This window comes from Jaculus jaculus, chromosome 5 (genome assembly GCF_020740685.1).
Source record: "Jaculus jaculus isolate mJacJac1 chromosome 5, mJacJac1.mat.Y.cur, whole genome shotgun sequence".
Taxonomy (NCBI): Eukaryota; Metazoa; Chordata; class Mammalia; order Rodentia; family Dipodidae; genus Jaculus; species Jaculus jaculus.
The window spans coordinates 146,632,895-146,648,411 of NC_059106.1; the positions used below are offsets into that span (position 1 = coordinate 146,632,895).

The window sequence follows — 15,517 nt, forward strand, 5'->3', positions numbered from 1 at the left end:
GGGACTGAGGGAGGAGCATCCAAGGAATAATTTTGACACAGGAATCTCCACCAAAGTGGCTGCTTTGTGAGCCACACTAATAAATTCATTGTTTCACTGAACTGGTATTGGTGTAATTGTACTTTGGGGGTGAATATGTGTGTGTCTGCATATCCCCAGGGGAAAAGCTTCCTGTGACACAAATACAGCTTCTGAATAGAATTTTCCTAAGTTACATGAAATAGCACATCAACATTTTTGTAGGATATTGACTGACTTCAACAAGTTGAAAGAAAATGTATTTTAATTGTATCAGCTGAGATCTATCATCTCTATGAGGATGATCTTCATAAGTGCTAAATGACACATTATAATTAGTTTAATATTCAATATTTTTAAAAATAGCTCATATAAGGCTCTAATTAGAAACACTTATGTGTTCAATTGTATTAAAAGAAAATATTATATAAATATATTCAACATTTACTAAGAATTATATGGTTTGTTTTAGAGAGTTTATTGAGTATAGATAATGGTATCTTTAAAAATATTGATGTAGGGCTGGAAAGATGGCTTAGCAGTGAAGGCCCTTGCTTGCCAACCCAAGGACACACATTAGCCAGATGCACAAGATGGCACACACATCTAGAATTCATTTGCAGTGGTTGGAAGTCCTGGTGTGTCCACTCTCTCTTTCTGTACCTGCTTCTTTCTCTCTCTATCTCTCTCAAATAAACAAATAAATAAAATATTGACTTAGGGTTGGAGAGATTGCTAAGTGTTTAAGGTGCTTGCCTGTAAAGCCTAATGACAAAGGTTTAATTTCCCAGTACCCATGTGAAGCCAGATGCACAATGTGGCACATGCATCTGGAGTTTGTTTGCAGTGGCTAGAGGACCTGTCACACCCATTCTCTCTCTCTTTCTGTCCATCTCTTGTCTATTTCTCTTCACTTATAAGTGAATAAATTTACTCTTTAAAAATATTGATTTACCCTTTATTATGTTTGCAACAAGACAGAAATTTACAGTTTGATTACTAAAAATTTTATCATTTAAAATATATGTCCATGAAAGTTATATACACTAGTATCATTTAGTAAGTTTCATATATCTTTACACATAGATTCAATAAATTCTTCCACAACAAAGACAAGAAAGGAATGAATATGAAATATATAGATAAGAAGAATCTGCATTTGCATGGGGGTAGGTGTAGTGGCCCTTCTCAAAATTAACACATGATTTAAAAAAATGGACTGATTAAAAATATATGACAAATTGTATAAAATGAAATTTGAATAGTAGGATAGTCTTAGATGAGTCAATCTGAATAAATTAGAAAGATTTGCATAAATATTATTTTAAATATTATAGTATTGTCATTTTTTTCAAAAAAGTAATTTTTAATTGTCAAATTTTATTAATTTCTCCATTTATGACAGTTTCTTATATGATTTTGTGGTATTTTCAAAACCTCATTTACAGCCCTTCTTCAAATTAGATCCCCATCTTATTTCCAAGGCTTATTTATTTATTTATTTTGTGACCCAACATTTTAAATTAGGATGCTTTGCTTAATCATCAGGAGGAGGTTATTTTGTGAAGAATGAAAACTCCTATAGTAGCTAAAAACCACTAAAAGATACAGCTTCCCTTCTCTGAGGAATCATTACTTTTCACTACTTAATTTGGGAGGGTTGGGGTGTCATGACCTCTCCCCCATCTATGTTGAGATGCTGACAGTCTATCATGTACAGGCAACCCCAGCTGCTGTGAGTCCATGAGTATAGCAGATTTGTGCATGCAGATGATAGCCTGTCCCTGCCCCTCTTGTCATCTTCCTGCTCCTATTTCTACCCCTTCTTTTGAGAGTTTCCTACAATTTTGAAGGGTGTTGTTTAGATGTTATTCTTAGAGCTGAGCAGAGCTAGTAGTCACTTAGTTTTGATAATTTTGTCATGTGTATAATTCGGTAATCACCTGTATTCTTTGCATAAAGAAACATTAGTGCCTAAGGTTGTGTGTTATAACAGTCTATGGGAACAGACAAATATTTAAAAGTTAGTTTCACAAGCTGGCAATTAGAATAACCACATTATTAGGTCCCCCTATAGGGCCTCTCTGCCCAGCCACAGACTTTTGGCCAGATACAGGACCAGGCATGATTTCTCTCCTCTGTGCTAGGCTTCATACCAACTACAGAGCAATTGGTGCTTCCACAGTTTTCTGTCACCATGGCACCAATGGTCATATCTTGCCTTGTAGATAGATCTGCTGTGAAGTATACAGGGTCCACAGATGAGTAGGGTTGTTAATACTTTTTCTTCTCCTGCAGCTCTGCAGCTCATGTCAAAACTGAAGTGTAATCTTACAGTGCTGTTTACACAAATCTTCAATGGAGAGATATGGACCAAAACTGGAGCTTCTAAATATGATTGCTAACTTTAAACAATCTGAAATAGTTAAAATTTATGGAGAATGCTTAACTTATTCAATCAATACTTGTTCCTTAAAACTGTTTTCTTTAAAACCTGTTTGAAATCTGAAACAATACACAGATTTTCCCAGAAATAGTATAGAAATAGCATATGAATTAATGGGAGAAAATCTCAACTTCAATGGGCTCAAATAAAGCACTACTTAATCAAGACATTTTAAACTGAAGTCTAATTATGTGAGAACACAGAGATTCATGACAGTTTCTGATGCCTTGTTCCTTTCAACTAGGAAACGCAAAATAGTGCATTATATAACTTGTGTCCACATGTGCATAGTAGCACTGAACAAATTTATGTTGAAACAAAATGTTGTGTTCATGAAAGACAGGAAAAGAAATGTTATATTCCTATATGCCACATTTCTGGAATAAGGTATTTAACTCTCAGATTAAGATAAGCTTAATTACATGCTCCTCTATTATATGAAAATGTGAAAAAGTAACTTGTACTAAAATAACAAGTAACACATTTTATGATTTTATCAATTTTATCTCTAAACAATCAAAAATTTCAAAACCAAAGGTAATACAGAGTTTTGAAAATAATGTTCGGTTACTGTTAAGAGCATAGTGTCTTCCTGTATAAGTGATGTAATTATGGAAAAAAGCTTAACATCTGAAATATCCTTAAATAAATTAAATTAAAGTAGGTCTGAGGAGATCGCTCGGTGGTTAAAAGAACTTTATTTCAGAACCTGATGTCCCAGTCTTGGTTCTCCATTACCCACATAAAGGCAGATGCATAAAGCAGTGCTTGCATCTGGAGTTTGTTTGCAGCATCAAGAGGTCCTGATGTAGCTCTTCACACTCTCTCTCCTCACAAATAAGGAAATAAAATATTAAAAAAATAATTAAAATGAATCAACTAAAGTAATGTGATTGACTAGATTGTGAATATATTTATGACATAAATATTTCCAAAATTGTATAATTTTATAATTGTAAATGTTATATACTCAAGATACACTTTTTGTTTTACTCATATTGAAATTTTTATTAAAGTTTAAGAATAGTATGAAAATTAACAACATATGTAGAGATTATGGTTATTATTTTATAATTATATGAAATATATTTATATTTTTTAAAATTTTTGCAACTTTCTTCATACTTTTATGGTATGTTACTATAACTACTATGCAGTTAGTCATCTCATACTATGTTAATGTGAATTTAAGTGTCTATATTCAATTTTCAGTTACAATAGTAATGATTTTACTCCAATACCAATGGAATAATGTATACATTTTTACAGTACAGCCTCATATCATACAACTTAAAAATGAGACTACATCAGAGAATGGTCATGTCACACTCACATGTGAAGCCGAAGGGGAGCCTGTTCCAGAAATCACATGGAAAAGAGCTGTGGATGGCGTCACCTTTTCTGAAGGCGATAAGGTAACACAAACATGGTGATTTCCAGAGTTTACATCTAATGTAAGTTTGCAATTTACCAAGTGACTTGTACAATTCAAACAAATGTTTCAATTTCTTTAAATGCTTCCTCTCCCAAAAGAGAAAAAAATAAATAAATTAGTAGGTAGTCCTTAAAATATTTTCATTAAACTACAAAATCTTACATCATTTTTGTTTTACTTAAAGCTAACTCCATAAAATCTCTGAAAGAAGTCATTGGTAAATGAAATCAATTTGGTTTAAAGGTGTGACAATCTTCACACTTTTGTATTTTTTGACTATTTTCATTCATTCAATTGCAAGAAGAGAGAAAGAGTGACAATGAGATAAAGACAGAGAGAGAGAGAGAGAGAGAGAGAGACACTGGGTGAGCCAGGGCCTCTAGCCACTGTAAACAAACTCCAGATGCATACACCGCTTTATTCATCTGGCTTTACATGGGTCCTGGGAAATTAGACCCAAATCTTTAGGCTTTTCAGGCAAGCAGCTGAACCCTTAAACCCTTAATCCATCTCTCCAGCCCCTTTTACTCTTTTCTTTTCTTTCCTTTCTTCTTTCTTTCTTTCCTTCTTTCTGTATTTAGCTAGTAAGATTCAGCTTTCCTATAATGAATACTCAATAAAAAAGATATAAATCCCAACAAACAGAGTCTTGGTGATATTCCACATTGATATTATTTAGAAATAAATTATTTTTATTTATTAGACTACACTTAATTTTTCACAACCATTCATCTTCAACTCCAACTATAATAAAATAAAGAAGACATGATGTGTGATGGTTAGCCTAATAGTTCACCTGTAAATATTGTAAAGTTAGGCTTTTAGATTATCTTATCAGTATTAATTTAAATTACTCTCAAGAAAAATATTGGAGTCTGAGATATATAGATAGCTCCACTTCTGTAATAGCAAGAGAATCCAAATTTATTTTGTCTTAATATTCTTTCTGACCTTACAACAGAACAGATATTACACATTAGACTTATAATTTGATGGAAAATAATGGCAAGAATCTTGTTCATTTCTGGTCTCAAAGAATATGTTACCATGGCTATCACTCTCCTTTGCTCTGTGCTTTCCTATTTATTGTCATTTTTATGACAACGCATATGTCTCTTTGGTTAACAGCTATACATATTAATTTACTTAATTCATATATTCAACTGGAAACCAATGTTTAAAATGTGACTATTGGTATCTGTCTTTGGACAGTGGGAAGAAAAGATAGAGATTTGGTGTGGTACAGTTGTCTGTGCTGAAATGAGTTACATTTCCATATAACTAGGAAAACTTAAATCATGCCTAAAATTACAGGCTACTTTTTCTTAGTTTAGTTTCCCATATTTCTGTGGATCACACAAGCATAGTTATGCCCATATCCTGAGCCTTTTGTTCACTGCATGTTCGTGTTTTTTTTTTAATTTTTTATTAGTTATGAACATACTCAGTATGTAAACAGAATATGTTGCTACCACCTTACCCTCATCCCTGCCCCCCTCTGAAGGGACCCTCCTCATTGGAGATGCCAGTTATCTACATGGAGATGGTGGGTTATATATTGTGGGGGAAGCCATTATGAGGAAGCAGCAATATCTCTGTGCTTAATGTCCCAACTTGTGGCTCTAACAATTTTTCCACCCCTGTTCTAGGAATTTTCCTGAGGCATGTTAGGTTCATTTTAGGTCTATTTCAGTGATGGGTTCTTGGGAGACTCTGTGTCTCTGGATCTCTGACGTGGTAAGGGTTGAGTATTATCTATGTCTATCTTCTTCAACCTTGTGCTGATACCATATTCACAAGAAAGCAGCACTCTTGATCACTTCTCCAATTGCTCTATGGTTTCAGCTGGGGCCCTGGTGAAGTGCAATGGACTGATTTTCTTCTCAGGTATTGGGTCCATCTGAAAAAGAGAAACAGATTCTCCAGTGAAGAGTGAAGTCAGGACTGGTTAAATGGGATAACCATTGTTAGTTTAGAGAAAATTTAGTAGGTGTTGGCCCTCTTGTAGCCCAAGATTAATGGGAGCTTGCTATTGGAGAGCAAACTCATTATTTGGATATGATACTGACTTGTTTCCTAGTTCTAGCTATGGGATCCTTTCCACTGAGTGGATCTGTTAGCCAATTCAAGAGTATTTGGTTACACACAATGGCCATATGCCACTGTTGCACTTGGATGAGCATCACATCAGATTATTTGCTGCTGAGTAGTTTACATGATTCTTATAAGTTCATGATTCTTATTAGATGAAAAGTGCATTCTAAAGTACATGTTGAGCTGGTTAGATGGCTTAGCAGTTAAGGCGCTTGCTTGCAAAGCATAAGGGCTCAGGTTAGATGCCCCAGTACAAACGTAAGCAAGATACACAAGGGGGCTCATGTGTCTGGAGTTTACTTGCAGTGGTTAGAGGCTCTGGTATGCCCATTCTCTATCTCTCTCTTTCTCCCACTCTCTGCCTTTCACTCTCTCTCAAATAAATATATCAATAAAATATTTAAAGTATATGTCAAGGCATTCAGCTAAGTAAGTGGTTAATATGGATTTCTATCTGCAATGTTACAATATTTTTGTAGCACAGTTTATCTTGTTTCTCTTATTCAGACTGAATTTTAATCACTTAAGTATTTCCATAATGTTTGATATCTAACCTTTGTTTATACTTTAACATTCACAAATAAAGCTGAAATCATAACATGCTTGTTGAGAAAGTGGCATGGGCTTGTACTTTCCAAGAGTCACTTGTAGATCACATCACATTACAGATTCTGTAGTTTTAGTTTTGAGGTAAGTTCAGTACTTTTTGCCCATGGTCTGGGTGTGCATACTCCGTTGGTGTCACATGGTGGCATTTCAGTTTGTACTTTGCAAGCAGCTCGTCACTTCCGAATTCTCTAAGTCAATATGACATTTAAGAATGAAATCTTTCAGCAGAAAATATTCTTAACAATTTGTTAAGCTCATGATGGAGGCTTGGGAAATGGAATACCAATGTGACCACCCTAAATGTATCAACCGAAGCTCTGATAAAAATCAAATATATAATTCATGAAGAGGGAAATATTTGAATAATTTTAAGTAGCAACACCAGAGTTACTAAGTAAATATGCTTATCCTTGAATATTTTGGATTAATTGGAAGCCATATTTTCTCTCATAACTTCATCATAAACCCCGTCACTACCACATACATCAAAATATGTAAATGGGCATATGAGACTCCATGGATTATAGTTGCATGTAACTGAAGGTTCTTATGCAAGACTAAAGAATTACTTAAGTGTACCCAACATAGCCCCACTAATTTTAGATTGTGTAGCTTTTCTGTGTGGGAGAAAATATACCACAGTTTCTGGCATTGATGATAACACTGTAGATCGTGATGAGGCAGTCCGTTCTAGGAAGCAAAAAGGAATATACAGGAAAATATCATCAAATTTTATCACCATCTTTGTCAATCAGATATGTCTTCATTTCTCATAGGAATAGGTAGCAGAAATATTAGTAGGATACAAGAGTTTTCTCTCCCTTGAATAAACATTAGAAATCCATGAGAAGTCTTAAATGAACAGTAATCATCATGCTAATAACACTCACTATTCACTGACCACATTGTATCAGCTTTCTAATATTATTATTTCATTATAAATGACTAAAACACATGGATGAAACATCATTTTATTTTGATCATTAGAATGTACATAATACATCTGAGTAAGGAATCATGAAGTCTCCAGTGTGTTTGCTCTTAGCTGCTGCCTGTAGTTACAGTTCCAAGGTTCAGAAGTGCTGAAAACTCAAGTTGGCTCATTTCTTGGCTAGTTGCCAGGACTGGTGATGGGCAGAGAACTGTAAGCAGCCCAGGCTGTCCCTTGGAACACCCACATAGAGTCTTGACTGAATAATAGGGTAGATGGCTCTCTTGAATGTTAACAGCTACCTGCAGAGGGAGCATTTGAAGACAATCACACCACACAGATGGTTTATGGTATTTTCTGATTTAATCTTAGTAGTTACACATTGCCATTTCCACCACAGTCTAACAGTCTCCAACAAATGATAAGATCCTCTCAGAAACAAGGTGAGAGAATGACTGTCTCTAGCTGATGAAAGCATTATGATCACATTGTAGGTGCATTGTATGATAGGATCTAATCTGTCTTTTTTTTGAGTATATAGCTCTTACAGTTTGTATCCACACACATAATATTCATTACAACTTACCACTTAGTATGACTGACTCTCATTTTCAACTTAAGGTTTCTTCATATCACTAAGTATTATCATTTTTATTGATGAAAAGAAAAGTCCTGATGAGCTACAGAAATATTTTTTATGGCTATTAGGAGATAAAACAAAGACTCATTGAAGTCATTTGTTGTCCTAGGTCACTCAAGGAAAGAGAAAGGGACAATATCAAGATTTGAACTGTTATCCCCAAGTTCCATATAAATGTGATTCAGTATAGTATAAATGTGAATGACTGTTCTCTGTTAACATAAAAGAATTTTTCATGAAATAAAATATAATGGTGTTTGAATGTGCATGTGTTTGTGACATGGCACATATGTGTTAATTTGTATGTGTACTTGGAGGATGCTCATACATATTTATACATGTATGTGTGGAAAATTATTTTTGATATCCAATATTATTTAAGGGTAATATTTCTTCCAAATTTTATTGAATTAATTTTCACTAACAAAGTTAGCTTAGTTAAAATGTATAGTGAATTGAGTTTACTAGTAATGAGTATGATGATGCTATTTCCATTAAATATTATTGATGGATTAGGTTTATCTAAATATCCATTAAGTTGATAGCCCAATTTTAACATTTTTTTAAGTTATCTTGTAAGCAAAGGGAGAGTGAGTGAGTGAGAAAGAGAGAGAGAGGAGAATGGGAATGGGTGCACCAGAGTCTCCTGCCACTGCAAATAAAAATCCAGACACATGTTCCACTTTGTGCATCTAGCTTTAAGTCAGTATTGGGTAATTGAACCCTGGCCATCAGGCTTTACAAGCTACTGCCTTCACCTCTGAGTCATTTGTTTCTGCACTCAGTTTTTAAAAAATATTATTTATTTGGAATATATATAATATTATATAATATATATATTTAAAAGAGTAGACAGAAACATATATACACACAGTGTACCTTTTGAAGGTGTATGTTTTTCATAAAACAATAAAAAACAAACAAGCCAGGCATGGTGGTACACACCTATAACCCAGCACTCAGGAGGCAGAGATAGAAGGATCACCATGAATTTGAAACCACCCTGAAACTACATAGTTAATTTCAGGTCAGCCTGGGCCAGACTGAGACCTTACCTCAAGAAAACAAAATTAAAATAAAATAAAATAAAATAAAATAAAGAAAAATAAAATACCAGCATATTTATGTAACTGATGTTGAATACCTAACTGCAATATTTAAATGCATGTAATAAAGTTAAGCCAGAGTTAAAATACTCCTACAATTACCAAGTAATCATGTATTAAAGTTCTAAATTGTTACATATACAGTAAGTGTCCTAGTTTCTTCAAATAAAATTTTTTATGAAAGGCTTGAATCTTCCAAAGTGTTGATGGGAAGGTTATGTGAGATGGTGCTGTGTTCTATCGGAGACCCAGGTACACAACATCCATTACAATCTTCAACTTTATATTAACACCTATTCTTGCTTCCCAATCAAGGCTTCTTCACATCATTCATTCTTATCAATTTTGTTGATGAACAAATGATAATTTTGTAATCATGGATACTAATGAACTATCACTGCAAATCGATTAAATGTGTCAGAAGGAATGACACATATTGTAACTTTCCTAGCCATTACATGTTTGTTTTAGTTTATGTTCTGAGAGTTACCAAGAAGATCTCCCTGAAAAGGAGGTATCCTAAGTGTGAAATTAGATCACAGGTAAAATATTTCAGACATGAATTAATATATATATATATGTATGTATATGTGTGTGTGTGTGTGATTTCTCATATTACCTTTTAATTTCCATAATTATGTGTATATTGAAGTGAAACTTTCAAAAAATTAAACAAAGTCATGTTAACTTATCACTATCAAAACTAGGTGAGATAAAATATTTTATGATTATGTATCTTTGTCCTATATAGAAGAGTTCCATCCTCAAGGATCATTGTTCTCTTGGTTGGCTTGATTTTGTTTCTCCACATAGTTGCCAAGAAGTCCACACTACTTGTCAGTAATGTTAATTTAGCACCTCAAATATTTAGCTTCCACAATAAGTTTCAGGTCATGTGGGACACAGGTCACCTTCCTCTTAAACCTTGGTGGTGTCAAAAGTCTTCATTTGTGGTTCTTCTTCAACACTATTTTTTTTTATCTTAATTTGCGTCTATGCAGTGAAGTGGTTTACCAGATGTGTTTATGAATGAGTATGGCCTCAGGCTGCTCTGATGTATTCTGCAGGATGGCTTTGTTGTCTGTTGTAGTCAGCTTTTCATTGCTGGCGGAAAGGACCTAACCAAGAGCAGCTTGTGAGAAAAAAAAAGGGTTTATTTTGGCTTTCAGACTTGAGGGGAAGCTCTATGATGGCAGGGAAAACAATGACCTGAGCAGAGGGTGGACACCACCTCTTGGCTAACATCAGATGGAACACAGCAACAGGAGAGTGTGCCAAACACTGGCAAGAGGAAGCTGTGTATAATACCCCAAACAATACACAGCCCCCAACAATATACAGCCTCCAGAAGAATCCAATTCCCCAATTGCCATCGACGGGGGACTTAGCATTCAGAACACCTAAATTTATGGGGTAACCTGAATCAAACCATCACGTTGTCCAGTATCAGAATTTTTATAAAACTCTTGCATCAGCATCTTCCTTTCGGTCATATACTTGTACATTCCTTTATGATTTCTCTCTGCAGAACAGATTCAATATTTCTCTTTTGTGCCATGTTACATCCCTTATATCACATAGAAATACTTACTAGTTTAGACTATTGGAAGTAAAATGCATGGTGTACTTCATGTAGCAAGGATGGCTTAAGAATGTGTTTTTCTGGCAATAGGGTTAGTTCAGTGGAAATGGTACTACTTGTGCAAGTATAAGGGCATGAGGAGGCACAAGAGACTGCTAGAGTTTGATACCCAGGACCCATTTAAACAACTGGTTGTGGAAATGGGTTTCTGTAACCATGTCCCAAGGGGAGCAGAGTACTTGGAATCACTGGAACTCATGAGCAATTGCAAGGTCCAGGATAAGGAAGAAACTCTGTTTTAAATATGAATGGGCAGAAGAGTGATGGCTTAGGATACTCAGTGTTCTGCCCAGGTTACAACAGACAAACACACCCTGTAGCAGAAAAGCACATGAGACGGGATGCTGCAAGGTCACATGCACATGCATAAAACACACACACACACATGTGCACAAACACATACACACACATTCTAAACCGTGCTTGAATAAAATATATATATATATATATATATATATATATATATATATATATATATATATATTTTAGATTAAGATTTTCTGACCATAAACTAAAACAAGTTTCTTTTAAACATCCCTAGGAATGTTACATGTTAATTTTAATCTTAAGTAAAAATAAAAAGTTCTGCCACAGAAGTGATGCCTGCCAGTAGAATTTGTAAAAAATTGTAAACATAGCAATAACCATTTGCATGCATCTGAATAGAAAGTTTTATGTAATAATTATAAAGTGTGGATTATACTGTCTAGAGGATGCCATCTCTTTTGTATGATTTATATGCTCTTTAAGTTACAGAATCTATAATTATGTTATTGCTGTTACACTTTCCTACTAGTAAATTATAGGCTTACCTCTATGAGAAATTAATCCCACTGTACATTAAAGAAGAAATATTAGGAATACATGGCAGTAAGTAATTTGCATCTTAAGGCAGCATTTCTCAAACTCCACCTGCTTGACAAGCAGCTCCTTCCCTTGTCTATAGCTGTGTGCTGTCTGTGAATTCTATATACCTCATTATTTTCTCTTTAAAATGGATTGAATGAAATCAAATGTCACAAGGAAGGGCTGGGAAATGGGTCAGTGGTTAAAGAGCTTTCTTGAAAGTCCTCCTGGTGGCCCAGGTTTCAGTTTCTCAGTACCTACCTCAAGCCAGATGCACAAAGTAGCACATGCATTTTGGAGTTTGTTTGTAGGACCTAGCATGTCCATACTAAATCTCTCTCTCTCTTTCCAATTTTTCCTCACTCTCCCTCAAATAAATAACCATACTTTTTAAAAGTGCACCATGATATATCATTTAAATATTTCACAATGCACATTAGATTACTAGAAAGTATCTATGAGATAACAAATCTTGGAATGGGGAGATGGCTCATTGGATAAAGGGTTGATATAGAAACATGAATTTCTTAGTTCTTATCCCACAGCACTCATAATAGCCAGATGATCTGGCTTACATGGGTAATACCAGTGTGCATAAGGGAAACGGGAGGTCGAGACAAGAGAATGTCATGGACTAGCTAGCCTGGCCAATGTAGCAGTGGACAAGAGCAAAAGGCACTGTCTCATACAAGATTGAATGAAAGGATGGGCACCCAAATTTCCCTTGTGACCTCCAAATGCATTGTGTTTTGTGTACTTCTGCACACACACACACACACACACACACATGCGCAAGGTAATATGCAAGTGTGCTCACACACACATACAAATATAGTTGCCATACACACACCAAAAAAGGCAAACGTTAAAGTATTACCTAAATTTGATATGTAAATTTTCACGGTTATACAACGTTCTGACCAACTACTTCTACTGAATATGTTTTGAATTAATATAATTTTTTATTAGTTTTGTACTCAGTGTATACAGTCAAGTTGGTACCATTGTTAGCCTCCTCTCTGTTCTCCCCCCTCTGCAGGGACCCTCCTTGTTGGTGAATATGGGTCATGCATTGTGGGGTTAGCCATCAGTTATGGGTGGTAGGCAATATCTGTGTATCATGACCCAACGTGTGGCTCTGACATTCTTTATACAGGACCTATTTAAAGATTCTTCCAATAGGATGTAGCTCATTCACCTTCCTCCCACTATTTATTAATGTTCTCTTCCTGTACATATAGTGTACCTTGATATAGCAAGGAATGTTGGCTAAAAATAATTTCACTGTAATTCCTAAAATATGGTCCTTTAAATGTGATAGTATTATCCTGTGTTTTTATTAAAGCAGAATAATAGCCTTCACATGCAATTTCTTCTTTTTTTTTTTTTTTTTTTTTTTTTTTACAAGGCAGGATTTTGCTGTAGCCTGGGTTGACCTGGAATTCACTACAAAGTCACAGGGTGGTCTCAAACTCACAGTGATCCTCCTACCTCTGCCTCCCAAGTGCTGGGATTAAAGGCATGCACCACCATGCCAAGCTTCCTTTCATTACAAAAAGATATATATTATTTATTTATTTATTTATTTGACAGAGAGAAGAAAAAAAAAAAAAAGGGTGAGAGAGAGAATAGGCATGCCAGGGCCTGAAGCCACCACAAACAAACTCCAGACTCATGTACCCTTTGTGCATATGACTTACTTGGATCCTGGGTTAGCGACCACAATTTCTGAAAAATTTCTTCTCTATAGCTTAACTGTTTCCTGTGGTTCCCAGTTGTGGTGTCATTAATCCAGTAGGTATGTAAACAATTTTACATGGGAGAATGAATGTTTATCCTTGACCAGATAAAACATTCCAAATAGACACCTTTCTTTTGTCTTTTGAATGTGTGTTTTTCTTAGGGCCCAACTAGGTTTTCTATGGAATGTTGGGTGAACTTTCACTATCAAACTAGGATGCCACCCATTTGTACCCAACCAACTCTAGTAGGGAAGATGGGATCCGTGTCATCAGAAAACCAAAATAAATAAATAAATAAATAAACAAATAAATAAATAAATAAATAAATAAAGTAAAATAAATGCTAATTCTGATCGGAATGTAGATCATTTTGAAAGTTTGTGATTATACACATGAAGGTATTGCAGAAGGACCATTCAAAGCTAGTCTGGGTTTCAGATTGAAGACCCTGGCTCATATATTAATAATCAATACTAAAATATTTAATAACATTTCTACATTTATCAAATGCTACTTCCATAATCCTTTGGATACATTGGGCTAAATAAAATAGTTTTTTTAATGCTGTGACAAAATAATACGTTTTCTGATCTCATCATATGCATTTCAAAGATGCACCAATAATGTTAAATAAAACAGCTTTACTCATTTACCTTTTGTGATTGAGGCTATTTTACCCTGTTTTACCAAATAAATAATTATCAAGCAATGCCTTATGAATATATGCACCTAAAATGTGCACTTAGAAGCCAGGAGTTGTGGCGCACATCTTTAATCACAGCACTCAGGAGGCAGAGGTAGAAAGATCATGGTGACTTCGAGGCCACCCTGAGACTCCATAGTGAATTCCAGGTCAGCCTGGGCTAGAGTGAGACCCTACCTCTTCAAAAAAATGTGCACTTAGAATATTTAAAATATTTAAAATGTGTAGTTTCAGTATGGAAAAGAGTTTCAAACAGAGCTCCAGCTTCAGCCTATGGGTACATCTCTTCCCAGTCAGAATCAACTAGCTTGCCTCTCCACTGGTATATAAGACACATGATGTCCATTTTTGTGAGAACATTTCCTTTAAATTTGCTTCATGCTAAACATATTTGTTTACATTTTGTTTTGTGAAAAACTTCAAAATAAGTTGACATGTTTTAGAAAATCTGACACTTTTCCTTAATTAAATGGTAATAATAAAAAAGACGACACTTCCAACACTTTTTAAAATGGTCTGTCATTTCTTTATAAAAATATTTCATTTATTTATTTGAAAGCAGAGACAGAGAGGGAGAGAGAGGTCTCAAGAGAGAGGGAAAGAGAGAGAATATAAGAGAATGGACATGCAGGGACTCTTGCTACTGCAGATGAAGTCCAGGCTGTCAGGCTTTGCAAACTAGGTCCTTTAACTGCTGAGATATGTCTCTATCCCTAGTCTGTCATTTCTATCTGCATTTTTGCAAGTGCTCTGGTAAAATGAAATCTGAAATATCAAAATATAATGCCATATTCATATTGTATTTAAAGAAATTGAAGCCCATCTCATATTTTTGCAGCTGAATATTGTCACTTTATGAGGAATTTTATTTGTTATCATTTTACCAATCCTGGAAAATGAATTTTGAGATGCAATTTATATGGAATTACTGGAGTTTGTTTCTAAGAATTATTACAAAATAAAGAAAATGAAAATAAATTAAAAAGTACAAAACAAATATCAATAAGATAAGTCTAATGCAAAAACAAATAAGTAATTTATTTAGCAAAAAACTGGACAATTGTGGCATTTCATATAAAGTTGAACCAGGTGCATTACTTTCTATGGCCAATAACATTAAAATGGAAATGATGTAAAATTGGATAGATTTTTCTAACAATAGGGATTATATACAATAAAATGGTTTCAAATCAGGATGCATGAATTACATTGAATTCATCTAGCATAAGTAAGATCATTAAAGTCTAAAAGAACTGTCTTCATATTTGATGTGGTTGCATCAGTGGACCTTGACTAAACTTTGAT

The 15,517-nt window shown here is 34.6% G+C and overlaps 1 protein-coding gene across 5 annotated transcripts in view; it reads left to right on the plus strand.

Moving 5' to 3' along the window:
- Positions 1–15,517, plus strand: part of Ncam2 (neural cell adhesion molecule 2) — a 464,091-nt gene that overhangs the window by 275,145 nt on the left and 173,429 nt on the right. For all 5 annotated transcript variants that reach the window (XM_045149438.1, XM_045149439.1, XM_004654373.2 and 2 more), the window contains one exon: positions 3,734–3,879. In XM_045149438.1, the coding sequence (XP_045005373.1) occupies positions 3,734–3,879 (146 nt within the window). The remainder of the gene's footprint in view (positions 1–3,733; positions 3,880–15,517) is intronic.